Source organism: Cetorhinus maximus, chromosome 2, assembly GCF_964194155.1.
Source record: "Cetorhinus maximus chromosome 2, sCetMax3.hap1.1, whole genome shotgun sequence".
Lineage (NCBI taxonomy): Eukaryota > Metazoa > Chordata > Chondrichthyes > Lamniformes > Cetorhinidae > Cetorhinus > Cetorhinus maximus.
Window position 1 is genome coordinate 180,375,839 of NC_135880.1, and position 20,523 is coordinate 180,396,361.

At 41.7% G+C, this 20,523-nt stretch overlaps 1 protein-coding gene across 1 annotated transcript in view; it reads right to left on the reverse strand.

Annotated features, from left to right (window-relative positions):
* The window catches only part of megf10 (multiple EGF-like-domains 10), a 176,436-nt gene that overhangs the window by 117,864 nt on the left and 38,049 nt on the right, over window positions 1–20,523 (reverse strand). Inside the window, exons 2-4 of the mRNA XM_078559641.1 lie at window positions 9,198–9,331; window positions 6,807–6,908; window positions 6,173–6,273 (exon numbers count right to left, since the gene is read on the reverse strand). Of these exons, the coding sequence (XP_078415767.1) occupies window positions 6,173–6,273; window positions 6,807–6,908; window positions 9,198–9,313 (319 nt within the window). The 5' untranslated portion in view covers window positions 9,314–9,331. The remainder of the gene's footprint in view (window positions 1–6,172; window positions 6,274–6,806; window positions 6,909–9,197; window positions 9,332–20,523) is intronic.

Below are 20,523 nucleotides of genomic sequence, written 5' to 3' on the forward strand. Positions count from 1 at the left end.
CGTGTTAGTTCACGGTGCTCTACTTCATGGTGCGCTTACCCCTAAGGATGGGATTTTTGACCCCTGCCTGCCGCTGGGATCGTCCAGTCCCGCTGAAAGTCAATGGACTTTTGGCTGGGCTGCGGAATCTCCCACGCCAAGTCCTGCCAAAACAGGGCCAGAAGACCCAAGCCTAAGGCTATGCAGGAAAATTAGCACAATAAACACAAGGGGAAACCATATACGGCACATAAGAAACTCGGATCATCGTCTACGATCACTACATTCGTGTGAAGTAAGATCAGAAATTTGGCAGCATGGAAGAAATAGCGGCCAGATATTCGAAGCTCCTTAATATAAATTATTATTCACAAGACCATAATAAAAAGCATTATATCTAAATAAAGTATTATTGAGAATGAATTACCAGCTATAATCATGAGCCAGAGGAAAAAAATTCAAGGGTTATGCTGACCAGCGTCACATGTTATAATCGCTTTGCGCAAATACTGTTATTTTTGATCATCTACGTACCAGGGCAGACAGTAAAACAAAGCATACAATGTTCCACAAATTTCATGGCGCAATGAAATGTTCAGCACAGCATTTAAAAGACAAAGGCTCTTACTGGTAAAACTTTAATAAAAGTGTTCTCGCATAGCTTCAAGCTATAGCATATCTTCAATCATTTGTAGGAAGACCATTAGAATGAGATAACACAGAAGGAGGCCATTTGGCCCATTTTTCCTGTGCTGGCTCTTTGAAACAACTATCCAATTATTCCCACTCCGTTGACTGCTCTCCATTTTTCTCCTTTACAATTATTAAACCAATTCCCCTTTGAAAGTTACTCTTGAGTCTGCTTTCACTGCCCATCCAGGCAGCACATTCTAGATCACAACAACTCACTGCAAAAAAAATTCTCTTCATCTTCCCTTCTGGTTCTTTTGCCAATGACCTTAAATCTGTGTCCTCTGGTTACCAACCCTCCTGCCACCAGAAACAGTTTCTCCTTATTTATTCTATCCAAACCTTTTACAAAAATCAAACATTAGTATTAAATTGTTCTTGTTCAAACCAAAGTGAGCCCTTAAAATGACAGCACCAGAATTAACCAATTCACTCAATCAGTCCATGTTGGTCTTTGTCCTCCCCACACACATTTGTCCATTCTCCTGCACCCACCCAGCTCTAATATTCTTTCATTTCCTTTCCTCTAAGCATCTTTCTGACCTATGCTTAAATGTTTACAAGGCCTCTGCTTAATCTGAGACCAACAACTGTCTTTGTAAAAACATTCCTTCCACACCCAGTCTCGGGTCCCTTGCATTTAATCTTCTATGTCTGCTCAGTGTTGACTCATCAATCATTAGAATCAACCAGTGTCTATCTACACTGCCAATATATTAACCATTTCTCTCAAATAACCCCACAATCACAGAACGATACAGCTCACAAGGAGGCCATTCAGCCCATCAGGCCTCCTTGTGAGCTGTATCGTTCTGTGATTGTGAATTGCTCTTTGAAAGAGCTACTCAATTAGTTCCACTCCCCGCTCTTTTCCCCACACCTGCGCCCCCCCCCCCCCCCCCCCCACCCCCATAGCCCTACATATACTTCACCTTCAAGTATTTAGCCAATTCCTAATCTACCTGTTTTAATGAAAGCAGGCCCAATTTGTTCAAATATTTGTCATATTTGTGTCTCCTTAAGTCAGGCAGCATCCTAGTGAATCTGTGCTGGATCCTCTCTAAACTCTCAATATCCTCCCTATAATGTGGAGCCTGAAACAGCACACATTACTCCTCCAGCTGTGGTCTAGCATGAGTTTCACATCGATTCACCATTGCATCTCAACATTTATATTCTATACCACTTGCAATAGCATCTGCAAAAGACCTGTAGGGAAATGAATTGATTAGGGATACTCGCTGCTAGTTCGACTTCAGTAACACTTCACTTTCTAATTAATCAGTTGTCAAGTCTGACAGAAAATAATCAGCATGTATATTGATTTAGTTTTGATTAAACAGACAACCGTGCCTTTGGTGGTGATATGGAATGGTATCCATGTAAAATCTACGCTGCAGCAGAACAGTCATGGGAGGAATGCTCAGCCCCTTGTGCAGGGAAGAAGCATGACTTCTATTGCAAAAATAAATAGAATATTGAGCTTTTTTGCAACTACAAAAGGGTATTTTTATTCCTTAAAAAAATACTTGCATTTATATAGCACCTTTCACAACAGACGTGTCAAAGTGCTTGGCCATTGACGTGTAGTCGCTGCTGTAATGTAGGAAATGTGGCAACCAGTTTGTGCACAGCAAGATCCCACAAACAGCAATGTGATAATCATCGCTTTGGTGATTTTGGTTGCAAAATAAATATTTATCAGAGAGACTGCAGGATACTGCAGCACAGAGGGATCTGGGTGTTCTTGTACATGAATCACAAAAGTTAGCATGAAGGTTCAGCAAGTAAATAGGAAGGCAAATAGAATGTTGCTCTTTATTGCAAAGGGGGTGGAGTATAAAAGTAGTGAAATCTTGGTACAATTGTACAAGGCATTGGGGAGACCACAGCTGGAGTGTTGTGTACAGTTTTGGTATCCTTGCTTAAGGAAGGATATACTTTCATTGGAAGCAAGTATAGAGAAGGTTCACTAGGCTGATTCCTGAGACGAGGGGTTTGTCTGAGGAAAGGTTGAGCAGATTGGGTATAGATTTTTGATTGTCAAGGGAATCAAAGGTTATGAGGAACAGGCAGGAAAGAGGAGTTAAGGTCACAGTCAGAGCAGCCATGATCTTACTGAATGGCGGAGCAGGCTTGATGGGCTGAATGTCCTACTCCTGTTCCTATTTGTTATGATCTTATTATTAATGGACAATGGCATCAGGGTAAGTCATCAAAATAATGCTATTAAATCTCTTAGTGCGACCTGCTGAGCCACAACTCATATCTGTTAGGCCAATATCGCTCTGTTAATATGTGCATCTCATTTTGTTTGAAAATATCTGTTTTGTTCCAATGTGTCTAAAAACTGATTGCATTACTTACATACTTGAGTGTCAGCTGTAGTTCAATTGGTAGCATGCACTCCTCTGAATCACAAGGGTCCAGGTTCCAATCCCACTCCAGGGCTTAAGCACAAAAAGCAAGGTTGACGCTCTAGTGTAGTACTCAGGGAATGCTGCACTGTCAGAGGTGCGGTCTTTCAGTTGAGATGTTAAAACAAGGCCCAATCTGTCTGCTTGGCTGGGTGTAAAAGATCTCTTGGCACTATTCTGAGGAACAGCAGGGAAGTTCTCTCTGGTGTCCTGGCCAACATTTACCCCTCAATTAATATCACAAAAAATAGATTATCTGGTCATCACTACATTGCTGTTTCTGGGAGCTTGCTCTGTGCAAATTAAATGCCATGTTTCCTACATTACAACATTACTTCAGAAAGCACTTCATTGGCTGTAAAGTGCTTTGAGACATCCAGTGGTCATGAAAGTTGCTATATAAGTGCAATTTTTTCCCCTTTTTTACTTCAGTTCATTTGTACATCACTCGGCCTCAATGTCAAATGAACTGGTTATTCTACCTCAGGCTAGTTTTCTCACTGTTTACAATTAGTTAGATCATGCTCAACAATATCTAGGTTGGAATTTTCCGGCCCTGTTGGTGTCGGGTGTCATGGCGGGCGGGGGAAGGGGGCAATATGGTGAGAAGGCTGTCGCGAAACCGGTTTGCAATTGGCTGCTCCACCTGTCGATGGCGGGCTGCGTTTCCCACTGCTGCACATCAGGAACCTAACTTTAATACTTTAGCATCTCATTATAAGCCCTGCTCGTTGGAATCATCGCACCCCCCCCCACGCTGGATCACCCGGGCACACCGGTGTTATTGCATGTCGGCGTGTTTCACAACTGATCATAAGTGACATACACTTGGTGAGCTGCACTTTGCTTGGACTTCGAGGTTTGTTTGCCGATCTTGCTTCGGGCAGCACTCGCAGTCATCAGCGCCAGGCTTCACAGACAGCACCACATCACTTTTAGAGGGGCTCTTGGGCAGGTCTCTACCTACCAGACCAGCCATAAGGCGGGGGTGGCTTTTCAACAGCTGCAGGGCTAGGGCTTGCTCGGGGAAGGGGGAGAAGTGTCCTCAGGTAAGGGAAGAGGCTGCAGGGTGAGGGCTATACTTGGGGAGGGGAGTATTCCAGGGTGTGTGTGGGGGCACATGTTGATCTGTGCAAGTGGCCTCAAGATGTTGAGGGCTGAGGAGGCAGCCTCCAGAGGAGCTGAGGCTGGATGGAGATGTGAGGGTGTGTGTGAGAGGGTAAGTGGTGATGTCCCTTGAGCTGGCAGTGAGTGAGATGCCAGTGAATGTGTGATGGGCTTGTGAGTGTGTGAGTTTAGAGTGATGAGATGGTTGACTTACCCTAGCGGCATGGATGAGATCATTCATCCCTTTTCTGCACTGGATGGCTGACCTCTTGTGCGCAGCATTGATACTGACCAACTCTGCCACCGCCTCCCAAGCCGGAGTGGTGAGACTGATGAAACTCCTGTGGCCAGAGCAGGGGTAGATGGCATCACGGCAGGCCTCCATGGCATTCAGAAGGCATCCCAGGAATGCGTCACTGAATCGGGAAGCTGCAGTCCTCTTGGCTTTTGGGGCCACGTCTTCACCGGAGCAGTCCTGGGCTGCAGGCATTGAGAAGTGTGTGTGGGGCTGCAGTTTAAATATGGCGCTCAGTGTGAGGAAGCAGTGAGGTACGGCGTGGCGGGCAAATCGGAGGCCGCCCGCCAGCGAGACAGCGTGTTTCATGTGGCTGCATCATTAATGAGGCAGGGATGGAACGATACAGCGAGAAAACCCGCCATCGCGGCCGGCGGGTAAAACAACTTTTTTCCCACCCGCTGCTGCAAATTTGTGCAAATCCGGGACGATTCCGCCCCTAATCTCTCCGCAGCTACCAATGTTCTCATCCTAATAGGAGCTTCACCATAAAAGGAACCCAATTTTATAAATATAACTTTAAGTGTTGTTTCGCTAGTTAAAGCCAGTTCTTGCCAATTTAACTGCTGCTGCTCAAAAGGACTAAGGGCTTATATTAAATCCTTCTTATTTTTTTGTAAATAAATTCCATGCAGACTAAACAAAATCTCCTTTGTATAGAAGAGGTCATATCATCCCCTTATACTTAAATAAAGAAATAAATTTGTATAATTAAGCTGTGCCAGGGAAAAATGGTCCATGTAATGACACAGAACAATTTACTACTGTCGGAAGAAAAACTTGCCTTTAATACAACATCTTTCACAACCACAGGTTGTCTCAAAGCGCTTTATAGCCAATGAAGTGTGGTCACCCTTGTAATGTAGGAAATGCAGCGACCCAATTTGCACACAGCAGGATCCCACAGTGTGAAGATGACCTGGATAATCTGTCTTTGTGATGTTGGTTGAGGGATAGATATTCATCCAGGACACCAGGGAGAACTCCCCAGCTCTTCTTCAGAATAGTGGCTGCGGGGTCTTTTACATGCACCTGAGTGGACAGGACAGGCCCTCAAGTTAACAATTCATCCAAAAGACAGCACTCCCTCAGTACTGCAATGGGAGTGTCAGCATAGATGATGTTCTCAGGTCTCTGGAGTGGGACTTGAACCCACAAACCCTCTGGGCTGAAGAGGTAAGAACACTAACCACTAAGCCATGGCACTTAGCTAGACTATCTGCAAGAAATAACCATAGCAGTGCTTCTGTGAGATAAAATACTTTGCCATGGGAAATGTTTATGCTAATGGGGTAAAATATGATAACAAATGCACCTAAAACAATTATTCTCAAAAAGAGTTGATGGTTTAGTAATATAAACATGGGCATTTTGTGAAACTGAGCAATCACAAATCTGCAAGTGTGCATACAGTCCAGCTGCAGTCAGAGATCATTTATAGATTTGCTGCCAACTTGTAGGTGAATATGACGCCGTCAAAATAAAGTTGAAGTAGATTGCATCGCATTGTGTTGGAGTCCTATGGAGTTACATATTAGAAGGGTAACGCATTAATAGTAGGGTGCAAGAACACTGTAGAAAGATGGAGGACTGCCATTTTCAAGGTGCCACGGCCCTCAATGTCCCACCAGCAGAGGCCCCGAAAATATGCCCCAAACTGTTTCTAAATAAAAGCAATACTTACGAACACAGATCTCAGAGCTTTCATAAAATCCTGGACAACACTGAGAACGACGGCGGTACATTGTTTTCTCACCACGCCTGTAGGCTGTGCGATAACTTATTCTGAAAGGCAAGTGCCAAGAACACAGCCTCATATTACGACAGGCAATGAACTAGTAAGAAATAATCAAAATGAGTTTTAAATGACACAAAAATATTATCAGTTACTGGTGATGATAATGTTCGAATGCCTTAGCAGCTCTTGAGGAAGAGCGTTCCAGATTTGCATGACCCTTTGTGTCAAGGAGATGGTCTGGCCATTTTTAAGTTGTATTGGCCCTCCAGCTTCCAGAGTTCACCCGCTGTCCATAATTGGACGGTGAGTGCGTCTTCTGGCCATTAATTGCTTTTCATTGAAAAGTTGGGGTGTTCATGTCACACTCATGGTGTGCAGGATTGGGCCCCGACATCAGGGTACAGACCCCAAACCAAAAATTCAACTCAATATCTATGAAAAAGGATGATCTTTAATTCCTTACATGCCATTACAGAGTTAAAGATGTCAACAGCAAGGTAAATCAATACTCAATTTTTGTCTTAATCGCTCCCACCTTATTTTCGCATTGAGTGATTACTAGATACTGACAATGTCTTACCTATGCCTTGTGCATTTGAACCAGTTCAGGATATCAGTGCAGCTGGTATAGTATATCTGATCATAAGGGTGAGCATAGGATTCCTGCACGGTTACCGAGTAGCTGGGAAGGAAAACAGTGAGTTATTTGTAATATAATGGTGAATTCACATTTATTCACGCAATCTTTCAAAGTCCAAACTCCTCAAACACTCCATGTTAAACTTTACATGTGTTTTCCAATAAATGCTCTACATTACTTCCGAGTGACCCAAAATGTAGTATTGTTCAAGAATACATGCCACCATTTGGGATTTCCTACTCTTCCAATATTTTTGAACAGGTTATGTTCCTGTACGCGGCAATGAATATTCATTTTTTTCCCAGATGAGTCGATAAATGAATAGATAGATATACCTGTACCACCTTTAGAATTTTTCTTTATAGTAGGAATATGCTTATTCTGAGTATTCTGAAATATCTCCTTAAATGTCTACCACTGCTTCTCTATTGATCTGTCCCCTAGCCTGGTATCCCAGTTCACTTCAGCTAGCTCAGCTTTCATGCCCACATGGTTGCCCTCCTTTAAGCTTAAAATACTAGCTAAAACCCACTCTTCTCCCTTTCGAACGGGATGTAAAATTCAATCATATTATGGTCGCTGCTGCCTCGTGGTGCCTTTACCCTGAGGTCATTAATTAATCCTGTCACATTACACAATACCAAGTCTAACCTAACCTGCTCTCTGATTGGTTCCAGAAGACGCTGCTCAAAGAACCTATCTTGAAAGCATTCTATAAACTCCTCATCCAGGCTATTACTGCCACTCTGAATTTTCCAGTTTATATGTAGATTAAAATCACCCATGATTATTGCCATCCCTTTATCACAAGCATCCAATAGCTCATCTTGCATTCTTTGTCCTACATTGTGGTACTGTTAAGGGACCTGTGGACAAGAGCAGCAGACACATGGGAACACCACCACACTGCAAGCCCCCCTTCAAGCCACTCACCATCCTGACTTGGAAATACATCGCCGTTCCTTCATCATTTCTGGGTCAAAATCCTGAAACTCCCTAACAGTGCCGTACCCGCACCACGTAGACCACAGTGGTTCAAAGGGTGGCTCACCACCACCTTCTCAAGGACAATTAATGATGGCCTTGTTATTGACGCCACACACACCCTGTCAATTATAATTTTTTTAATTATGTGAATTTTAAAATAATTTTACACAATCATGTGCACATTTTTCCAGATTCTTTTGGTTTTTGAGATGGATAATAAGATTTTGCATCCATTGTTAACCTTTCCTGGAATATAAGTGTTACTGATGAGGCCACCATTCACAGCTGATTCCTATTTGTCTTTGAGAAGATGGCAGTGAGCCAACTTCTTGAACCACTGCAGTCTGTGTTATGAGGGCAATGCTTTTAGGTTGTGAGACCCAGGATTTTGACCCAGGAACGCTGGAGGGATGGCAATATATTTCCAAATCAGAATGTTGTGTGACTTGGAGGGCAACTGGAAGGTGATGGTGTTCTCGTGTACCTGTTGCCCTGGCTCTTCTAGGTGATATAGGTTAAGGGTATGGGAGGTGCTGAACCATTTAGAAATACATAGAAGTAGATAATTGACCTGATTTCTTAAACTCTCTTAAATGAAGGCAGAGAGTGCTAGGGTAGGAGTTAAAGAGGGTAACAAATAGTGGAGTCTGTGTGTGCAGCAGGAGGTATATATTAGTGAAACTTTGGTTCATTTTCCTTGTCTAATAATATATTGCTAATTCATCTGAGCTATATTACCTAACCACATGAAAGCTACCTTCCAACAAGAATTTTGCAACTTTTCCAAAGCAATCATAACTTTGTTAATCTGTGCAAGCTTTTAAACTGCACTGTATCATAGAAAGTATTTTTTCTCAAGCCACAGAGTTTGGACAATGCATCTCATGCAGGGGAGTACAGTACAATTTACTGTGCTTTATTGATAAGTAGTGTAGAAAGTAATATATCCACCATTAGTTTGATCTTGTTTACATAATTACATAATATGATAATGTTAGCACCATGGAATGGTATAGGCAACTGATGGATCATACAGCTAGCATTATGTGACAGTTTGCATATGCCTATTCAAGTGCCACTAACAGGTATACCTGGTACTACATCCAAATGTTTTTTGCCATAGTGGGAGCCTGAAATATGAGTTTTCAATGCATTTTGGAACAGAATGTTATGACCCACGTTAGCATTTTTAAGATACACAGAGAAATTTAAGTACACCTACAAACAAGAAACAGCGAGTCATAATTGATACATTTCCTGAGGGTTTAAATCAAACAGACACAATTGGAAAATTAATAACTTGGCCAACTGAAAGCATTTCACCTGGGTAAGATGTTGACTTACCTCTCCCAGTGACTGCATACATTTGGGTCCTCGAGGTTTAGTGATTGCACATTGTGCCAAAGGCTGTATGGAAGGGTGATAATGAGGAAAACACGGAAATGTGAACACGGGATCATCCTCTCAGAAGTCAAGACCTGTTTTTGAAGAAAATGTTTCACCCATTTATTATGAAACACAAACATCTCAAGAAGCTAAACAAATCAAGCAACAGAGATTACAGCACAGTAGATTCAGAATGGCCAGAGCTAAATTTTTAAAAATTTGTTCATGAGATGCAGGCGTCAATGGCTGGGCCAGCATTTATTGCCCTTCCCTTATTGCCCTTGCTCAGACAGCATTTTAGAGTCAACCACACTGCTGTGGATCTGGAGTCACATGTAGACCAGATCAAGTAAGAATGGCAGATTTCCTTCCTTAAAGGACATTAGTGAACCAGATGGGTTTTTCCCCTGACAATTGGCAATGGTTTTGTGGTCTTCATCAGGCTTTTAATTCCAGATTTTTATTGAATTCAAATTCCACCATCTGCCATGGTGGGAATTGAACCTGAGCATTATCCTGGGTCTCTGGATTACCAATCCTGTGATGATACCACTATGCCAGCACCACCCAAATACCACTTGCCCTTCCACACTAATGCCATATCTCTGGCAGCAGTGTTCATTGGGTCACAATTTAGATGAGGAACTAGACACATTGGCTCATGTATTGCTGGAGGCAGGTACCCAGCTGCAGGGACCTTACAGCTCCAATTTATTTTGCACTGTAACTTGCTGGGAGTGAGAGCTGATTACGGCATTGTGAAGGCAATGGGACATCTGAAATCTCAGTGAGCATTCGGGACCAACAGTCTATCTCCTTAACCAACGAGAATCGAGAATTGAAGAAGAAACAGAGGAATGACAGAGAAGGGAATTGGTTGAATTCGAGTCAAATCAGGTCCAGAAAGAGAAGGAGAGAGAAAGAGAGAGAGAAAGAGATAGATTGGATTAAGAGAGAGGAAAAAAAGACAGAAAAGAAGGATACATAAACTTCTTAATTTTGACATTTTTTAAAACTCCATCAAATCAATTCTTGAAGGAATGGAACTCCACGGTTTAAATTGCTCTCTTTCTGGGCAAGGGAGGTAGATTGGCATTGCATTTGCAATTATCCCATCATTAAGAAAGTATTTACAGTGTTAAGTTCCAGTCCTAACTTTCTGTGGTGAGTTTAATGAGTTAATGTGCAAATCCAACAAGTTCTTAAAAATAATGGGAAGACTGAGGGTGAGATACTATTTGTGCAAATTGGAACAGAGTAATATCAACCAGCAAGTTCAGGAGGGCTACAACTCATGGTATATGCCTACATACCCTGAACTTATGTCACTTACACATTGTTATACTTCCAGCAAAATCCAGCCCATTGGGTCTAAATTTTGCCTCGTGTTTCCATCTAGCTTCATGGGGAAGAATACCAGTCTTCGTCCAAAGGCCATTGATGCAAAAAGGAAGAGGAGGGAATGGGTGGCAGAAGCGTCTTACTCTGGAATTTCCTGTGGTCCATCATCTCCGGGGAATCCAGATGGAAGTGCTAACAGTGCGTGTGCCTGGCGGAACCCAGTGGCACAGCTGGTCCCCCTTCCAAAAGCTCAGTCCTTGACAAAAAACGATTAGCAACCTCTGCCAAAATGACCTTCACCTCGTCGGCATGGCAGCGCCCTCAATGTGCCCCTCGTGGTACACGATCACTATCTCAATATAAATTAGGTCTCCCCCAATCCCAGAAAGTGAGGGGTTGGCAGATTTTCAGCCCCATCTTCTTCCTTTTTTGTAATAGCATTTTCCTTTACAAAATGAATAGTATACAGGAACTAAGTAAACACTTTTTTTTTACATTGTCATTTTCACTCTTCAATTTTCCTTCAATATTCAGCCTTACCCTCAAAAACACTTGATGTGAACAAGCATTCGGAATTGTGAAATCAACACTCTTGTGGTTTAAAAAACATAAGATTGTGTTGTCATCTTTAGTGGGGAAAAAAACTACTTGTAAAAACACTCTTTTTGTCTTTCTCGAAACATGTGATGTTTTCCAGAAATCTGACAGGGCTGCTTCCAGGATGTAATTATCCTTTTGATTGTTGCTCTATAAACCCATGGTATCAATTGATCAAAGGATTGTCAACTTATAAGACAATTAAAGAAATCCTTCCTGCAATTATAGATTAAAAATACCCCTGTTTTATAAAACTACTTTTTATAGATATATTCTATTTTTACTTTTTAAGTTGAGCTGCTTTTACTGATGGGAAAATCTGCCATAACTTTCATCTGGTGAAGTGAAGGCATCAAAGTTGTAGAATGTAACTAAATGTGCACCACAGCACCATCTCACTAATATTCAGTTTCACTGATATGTATTTCTGTAACCTCCTCCAGCTGTGCAACCCTCTGACATCTCTGTGCTCCTCCAGTTCTGGCCCCTTGCACATTCCCGTTTTCCATCACTCTACCATTGGCAGCCATGCCATAAACTGCCAAGACCCTAAAGATCTGGAATTCCTTCCCTCTCTGCTTCTCTCTTTCTCACTCCTCTTTTAAAACACTCCTTAAAATCTACCTCTTTGGTTAGCCACCTTTCCTAATATCTCCATATGTGACTCAATGTCAACTTATATTTGTTAACGCATTTGTGAAGCACCTTGGGATGCTTTACCATGTTAAAGGCACTACATAAATGCAAGTTTATCTATCATTTGCTAAATTTTGTATTGCGCTTCTTCCTGACCAGCCTAGCTTGAAATGCCAGATCCAGAGCTGACACTCCCAGAGTGCGACAGCTAAAGGAGAGTTATCAGAGTTATGGGGGATAGTTACGCAAGAACTTCCCTTGATTAGTTAAGTTCACCACACTCAATGCTCTTTGAGGAGCTATCACCCTTGAGGTAGAGGCTTCCAATCTCCCAAATCTTACCTAGTTTTCTACACTAGTTCCATGTTCTAAGCAAAGTGCCTCTGTGTTAAATACCACGGCATTCAGGCAGTGATCTTGCATTTCCATAGCACCTTTCAGGTCCTCAGGACATCCCAACATGCTATACAGCCAATGAAGTATTTTTTAAAGTATAGTCACTGTAATGTAGGAAACATGGCAGCCGATGACAGGTGCACGTTCCCACAAACATGAACATGTCGTAGCAGCTTCAGGGAAAGTGTGCACTGTGCAGTGCATACGTCACATGAAGGAATGATCATTATGCCACTACGGGAGGGTTCAATAACAAAATACCAGAAACCGAGAGCATGAGCCTTCACTCACTGCAGGCAAGACTGCAGATTGCACTGCCAGAGAAATTTCAGCAGCTCCAAAAGTGCATTGCATATACTCCAGCACACTGCCCCTCACAACAACAGTGTCTTACACCATGTAGCAAAACATAGGAACAGTAGGAGGCCATTCAGCTCCTCAGGCCTGTTCTGCTACTCATGGCTGACCTGGATCTTAACATTTTCAACCCACCTTGGTTCTAAAACCTTTAACATTCTGGCCTAACAAAAATCTCTCGATCTCAGTTTTGAAATTTGCATTGACACCCCCCATCCTCGTCAGCCTTTTGGAGGAAGAGTGTTCCACTACTTTGGACATCCCTCTGCCCCAATCTACACCAGTTAGGGTTAGAACAATTAACATGCCTTAAAAGGCGTTAAGCAGTCTCTTGCTCAAATATTACTTGAATATTTGTGCATTTTTCCACAGAACAGAAAACTAGGAATAGCAATAAAACCAGCAGCTGAGGCTGTTTTCCCAATATTCAGCTGCCCTAACACCAGCCTTCATGAACACTGGCCGGGAAAACATACTTGAACAGCATTTTCTGTTTTTATACTTGAACAGCATGCCAGGTGAACTGAAAGCCCTAAAAACAAAGAGAATGGTCTTTTCCTGCTATATCAGATATAAATTGAAGTAGACAACTTTGGACAGTATTCACAGTCTTACTAAAAATATCTTCAATCTTAATATAAAAAGAAACTGGACTTCTTAAAATTTTTCTTCCTTGAGTTACAGCCTATTTTCTAGATTAAATTTAAATTATTCGTATAAGTGCCATCAATTTTACAGCAATAGCCAGCCTATTTAAATAAAACACAACCTTAGCAACCAAAACCATAACAGCTTATTCAGGTCATCAGAACGATTCAATGCCTTATAATCGCTCTGAATTTAGCATCTAGACCATGAGAGTTCCACACATCTCAGTAATTACGTTTTTATTCATTAAGGTTATTTTTGGAAATGTTTTACAATTAAAGAATTGTAGCTTTAGCCTGGATGAATGCAGCTCCAACAACACTCAAGAAACTTGACACCATCCAGGACAAAGCAGCCCGCTTGATTGGCACCGCATCCACAAACACTCACTCACTCCGCCACTGACACACAGTAGCAACAGTGTGTACCATCTACAAGATGCACTGCAGGAATTCACCAAGGCTCCTTCGACAGCACCTTCCAAACCATGACCTCTACTATCTGGAAGGACAAGGGCAGCAGACACATGGGAACACCACCACCTGGAGTTCTCCTCCTAGCCACTCACCATCCTGACTTGGAAATATACCGCCGTTCCTTCACTGTCGCTGGGTCAAAATCCTGGAACTCCCTCCCTAACAGCACTGTGTGTGTCCTTACACCACATGGACTGCAGCGGTTCAAGAAGACAGCTCAACACCACCTTCTCAAGGGCATTTAGGCATGGGCAATAAATGCTGGCCTAGCCAGCGACACCCACATCCCGTAATTTGAATAAAAATCTTATTTGTTTCAAATGTAATTTTGGGCCACCCTCAAGCTCTCAACAGATGTATTTAAACATTGCTCCCACCATTAACAATATCATAAAATCGTAGAAACTTGCAGCACAGAAGGAGGCCATTCAGTCCATCATGTCTGCAGTCTGTGCTAGCATTCGTGCCTAATCTCACACCATCACTTCATGTCCATATCCTCATCCTGAAGTACCTGTCCAACTCTCTCCCAAAATTAATTGCGGAACCAGTTTTCACCACCTTTTCAGGAAGAGTGTTCCGGGTCCCGACAACTCTCTTGAGTGATATCAATTTCTTCACATCTCCATTCTGGGTGCTTTGCTGGTGATTTTAAATCTCTGACCTCTGGTCATAGCGAACTGGAGAATGACCAGAAAAAGTGATGAACATGTCGCATTAGTGAAAGGGTTACTCAGATGACTCCATGGTAAATATATAATCTCAAATATATAATTTCAAGTGCTCTTTGGGAAGCCAGGAGGTCTGCGTTTTTTTTCCCCATTAGTTGATACAGGATTCAGCAAGCTCTATCAATTTTCAGCTATCAATGAACTTCATTCAGCATTAGTAAAATTCATGTTTAAATTATGTAAATTTAAGGCAAACTGCACAAGAATCAAAAATAAGGAGGCTTAATTTTAATTACATAAATGCAGTGAGTTGTGATCTGGAAGGCGCTGCCTGAAAGGGCAGTGGAAGCAGATTAAATAGTAACTTTCAAAAGGGAACTGGATAAATACTTGAAGGGGAAGAACTTTCTGGACTATGGGGAAAAAAACAAGTGAGCTGGACCAGCTGGATAGATCTTTCAAAAAGCTGGTGAGACATGATGGGCTGAATGGCCCCCTTCTGTGCTGTATGATTCTATGAAAACTGGTTTATGCTGATTTCTACACCACATTCCAGCGCTAAATGCTAACAGGCAAGAGCAAAAGGTTACCCCGGCAGCAAACACGGTTGTAGGAAATGATCAAGGGGATTGGGAGGTTTTGAGAAGACCTGAAGAAAATGGAAAATAGCACTTATCCTTTCTTACCTCACGTTATGCAATGGAGAGTCTGGCAAAGAAACTACACAGCCTGCTTTATTCACATTTCTGCAACTTTTGCAAAGAATAATGGATTTTCCTTTTGGAAAATCTCCTTCTTCTGGCACTGTAAGAGACCTTGTCAATATCACCTTGATTCTTGGTTTAAAAAAAAGCAATCAAGATGGTTGGTGCTGTGAGGGGGAATGAAAGCCACATGTACTCTAAACACAAGGGAGAAAGGAAAGAAGGATGTGCTGATGGGTTGAGATGAAGCAGGGGTGGAAGGATGCTCATGTGGAGGGTAAATAAACATCAGCATGGACCAGTTGGGTCAAGTAGCCTGTTTCTAAGCTATACATTCCAAAGTGTGTAAGATGAAGCAGGGCTTATGCTGCTGAAGCTGAGTTTCGTGGATATTGTAAGGGTTAATAGATGGCAGAATTTTATTCTGCATCTAGTTGTGTCATGTCTAATTTGACCCAAGTGTGCTTGATGACAGCATCTTGTGTCTTTGACACATATTCACTCTTTCCTCTAGCAAATAATATAGCTGAGAGTGAGGCAATACAAATAAAAATTATTTCAAGAACTGCTTTTTTTCCCCCCCAACCTGAAGGATTCTTGGACTTTGCAATATTAGTTTTGAAGGAACCTAAAGGATTGACTCAAACCTGGGATTAATTACCTGCCAAAGGATCTGAATTTGTTTGAAAGAATTTGTTGAGCTGACTATTCAGGAAGACATGTTGCAAAAACTGGTGACGTGTAACGCAGATGATCTGTGAGGTTATGGATAAAGAGACCCTGAGGGCCCACTGTAAACAACAAGTGTGGTTTGGTAGCATCAGTCTATGTAACCGCTGGACAGGGAGAATGGAAAGCTTGTACTTGTTTAAGAGCAGCCAATCTAAAGCGAAGGGAGCAAACTCCACCAGACAGACTGGAGATGGTCCAGGCAGACTGGAGACAGGCCAGGTGAACACCAAGCAGGATGTCAGTGCAGATTTAACCTCTTGATCTCCTGAAGCTAAGGAATTGACCATTTTGGATTTTGAGTGGTATGAATGACTTAAAGCCTATATAAATTTCTATCTGTAAAACTTGTTGTATTTAAATATTAATGAAACCAATTGTTAGTAAAGTTTAAAGTCTTGGTTGACCTTACTTCCATTTACCTTAAAGAGTAAAGAGAGTTTAAGGAAATGCTCTAGGGTTGCCAACTGTGGTTAAATGTATTCCTGGAGCTTTCATCGCATGACTTACCCTCACTCTCCAGCCATTAGTCGGCCAATACATCCATCCTTGTGACGTACTGTCTTCCTACGCCAATTGGAAAGGAAAAAGGCTCATTATCCAATTGGGTGATGATTGAGCGTAAGCCAAACAGCCGCCTTATCCCCACCCCCATCTTCAATATTTTTATATCCGATAAAGAGAAATGTTCAAAGAAAATGAAGGAGGAGAAAAAAATCTTTCTTAATGTCCCAAAGATATTTCTCCAGGGTTGCACACAGCAGTGTCCTGGAAGTTGATCTTCAATTCCTGGAGGCTTCAGACCAGCTGGAAGGTTGGCAACCCTATCTACACACTTAACAAGTTAAGCTATAAATCAGAGCTCACAACAGTTCAATTCTTTGATGACCTTCCAACGTGGATGAATTTGGAAGGAGATGGACTTCCTACTTCATGTCACTGACACATCTAATTAAATACCACCACCTAGTCTTAAAAGCACAACATTAAAATGAGAACATACTCAGAACTCTTCTAGTTAACATCATGAATGCTGGATTCCAATCACAGCACATTCATTTCCAAAGCTCTCAAACTGTAAATTTGTGTCAGATAATTAAATAGCTCAACACAGACAACATGAGCATATGGTTTGTTTGTAAGATTTCCATATTTAGCTAACAAAACAATTTTCTATTTATAACTGGCAGACATTAGAACAGACCTATAATTAATTAACTCAATGTAGATTTTATTAAAGATATTTTTGGTGTATATAAAAATAAATTTAAGCATTTAAGTCGGCTGTACAGGAATAACATTTAAATTACAGAATTCACAGAATCACAGAATTTTAACGGCACAGAAGGGGGCCATTCGGCCCATCATATCTGCACTGGTTCTTTGTATGAACACTATGACCTAGTGCCATTGCCCTGCCTTTTCCACGTACCCCTGCACATTGTTTCTATTCAAATAATCATCTAATGCCTTCTTGAATGCCTCGATTGAACCTGCCTCCACCACACTTCCGGGCAGTGCATTCCAGACCCAAACCACTCGCTGTGTGAAAAAGTTTTTTCTCACGTCACATTTGCTTCTTTTGCAAATCACTTTAAATCTGTGCCCTCTCATTCTCAATCCTTTTACGAGCGGGAACAGCTTCTCCCTATCTACTCTGTCCAGCACCCCTCATGATTTTGAACATCTCTATCAAATCTCCTCTTAGCCACCTTCTCTCCAAGGAGAACAGTCCCAACCTCTCCAATCTATCCTCATAGCTGAAGTTTCTCATCCCTGGAACCATTAAAAACAAATTAACTTTATTTTGGTTGCTATGGTTGGATATTATTGTATTTAGATTTATTTAATAGCACAGACTACATAAATATCAACATAAACTAAACATTAATAGCCATGGCTCAGTGGGTAGCATGCTTGCCTTTGAATCATAAGGTCAGAGTTCAAGTCCCACTCCAGAGATTTGAGCAAATATATCTGGGCTGGCACTCCCTGTGCAGTACTGAGGGAGCTCTGCACTGTTGATAATGCTATCCTTCCAATGAGATATTAAACTGAGGCCCCAACTGTCCTCTCAGGTGGATACAAAAGATCCCATGCCCACTATTTTGAGCAGGGAAATCCTGGGCCAATATTTATTCCTTAGTCAACATCACTACAAACAGATTATCTGGTCGTTAATATATTGGTGTTTATGGGGGGTTTGCCATGTGCAAATTGGCTGCTGTGTTTCTTGCATTACTACAGTGACTACACTTTAAAACTACTTCATTGGCTGTAAAGAGCTTTGGGGGCAGCCTGTGGTTGTGCAAGGTGCTATAGAAATGCAAGCCTTTCCTTCTTCCTGAGTCTTTGTCCCAGGCAAAGTGGATCAAACTACATGCAGTTGTTCAAAACTGCAACCAGATCCACCTGGTCAAAAACTGACACAGTTTGAAACTGACCAGCCAAGTTACTGCTCCTATCTGTACCTCAAGCCCTGATAAAGAATCAACAAAACACAGATGTTAAAGACCAGTCCACCTGATATATACCTCAGATACTGCAGCACTTTTGTGACGCCAAAAAAAATTGGACGGTTACTGTATTTTCCAGACAGACCAGAGAAATAGATCCCAAATTCTCCATCCAGCCACCTTTGCCAATGACAGCATCTACAAAACTCACTTCAATTGACTAACGATTGATACACCAATTCAACACATTATCATTTCTGACACTTAACAAACATTTAAGCAGTTTCCCAAACCTTTAGATGCAATATTTAGCAGATTGTTATTACAATACACAGGCATCGCTGCTTCAATGCTATTTGTTTTTCTATAGTACTATTAGGATAATCAGGTAGAAACTATTTCTTAAACCGTTTCCGGCTACAAAGCATTGCTGTCTTCAACTTATCAGCAGCATTTACTTAAAACTCTCCTAAATAGAAACGGATAAATGTGTAATACATTAGAAAACTTCACTGTCATATAAACTAATTAAACAATTCAGTTACTGAATGTCTAAATTGATTGATTAAAGCTAGTTTTAATCAAATTTGTGGGCTAGCTATATCTTCATATATAAAGAATTTAAACTGATGTCAATGTACTTAGTAAAAAAGTGCATGGTTTACTTTGCATTACAAAATATGTACAGGTTATAAAAACAATAAAAAAGCAAGCTTTTTTTATTCTTAAGTTTGAACGTAGATATAATTTAGAACTTCTGGGGCAATGTACGTTTAATATGGGATGGAGAATACCCCAGGATGATAATGCAATGTTGGAAATTGCAATCTGTAAGATAGGAGGAAAGCTTTGGTTGCATTTCCTGAAGCATTAGCATCGGAATGTAATGATGTAATCTTCTACTCCTTCTTAAATATATGGGAGGTTGTGTGTTGGCTAAGTGACAGGACTACTGTATGTATTCATGTAAAAGTCAAATTTTTGAGACCCATTTTTTAAGACAAAAAGTTAAGCAGTTGACTTTTACTCGGGTAATATTTACAAAGGGCTCACTTTCAACTAAAACGCACCTGCCTGGCACACCGAACATGGCTCTCAAAACAATCCACAGGGTAATGGGGGGAGTGATGCCCACACGTGCCGCTTATTGTTGCTCTCTCTGTGTTTTTATTAAGGAGCGTCCCTCACCCTCACCCCGAGAGAAGAAGCAGTGGCATTGGCTGGGCCTGTGGTTTCAATGCTGCTCAAGGCTGGGGCAAGGGGGGAAAGGGAAAGGAAATGACACACTGACAGCTCCCAGCCCTTGACCTAGGCAAGGCCCCAGCCTCCCCACCCCTCCCCAGGAAGGATGAGAGCGACGGCTGAGGACACAAGACCCAGGCATTCATTTATTCCATTCCAGGGCGTTTGCTCTGGAAGTTGGTCGTTGCATCTTGTTTCCGTGTGTGCCGTTTATTACCCTTCTCCAACCTGTTAGTTTCTCCTCCCCCACAAAAATCGAAAGGGATTTACATTCTTCCTGCTTTAATTGATAAGTAGAAACTGGAGGAAGTGTGGTATGTGTAGCTTCTTTAATGACTAATGAATTGAGGCTTTTGATGGGATTATAGAGACTATACTTTGGTTCTGAAATTTTTGGGCTTTGATCCCAAATAAGTAGATCAACTTTTACATGAGGTATATGAAAAATTATGGGGTTTTTTTTAGACTAAATATCATAGGGTTGACTTTTACACGTGATCAACTTTTACATGAGTGCATACGGTAATAACCCACAGGACAAGTATCCCACAAACATTAGCTCAAACCATACCATGGCTGGTTAGAAATTTGAATTCAGTTTTTAATAACCCATCTTAAATTATTCTGCTCTCAGTAAAAGTGACCCTGAAGATGTGGGACGGTCATAAAAACTCAACTGGTTCACAAATGTCCCTTGGGGAAGGAAATCTGCTGTCTTTACAGGAAGTCTGGTCTATGTGTGACTCCATCCACAGCAATGTGGTTGGCTCTTTATTTGCTCCCTGGTCACCAGGCCACTCAGTTGTATCAAATCACCATGAGAAAGGCTAAGAAGAATAAAGCCTGCTTTAATTCAGGCCAAAGTGTCTATCACTAAAATCTGGGGACTGGTGCCAGAATTGGGAGACCTGTTACACAGAAACAGCCTGACACAGGCATACTCACCAAATCGTAACTTTCAGCCAAGGTCCTAGGCTCTTACATCACCATCTCAGGTTATGAGCTCTCCCACCAGCAAGACCGACCCACCA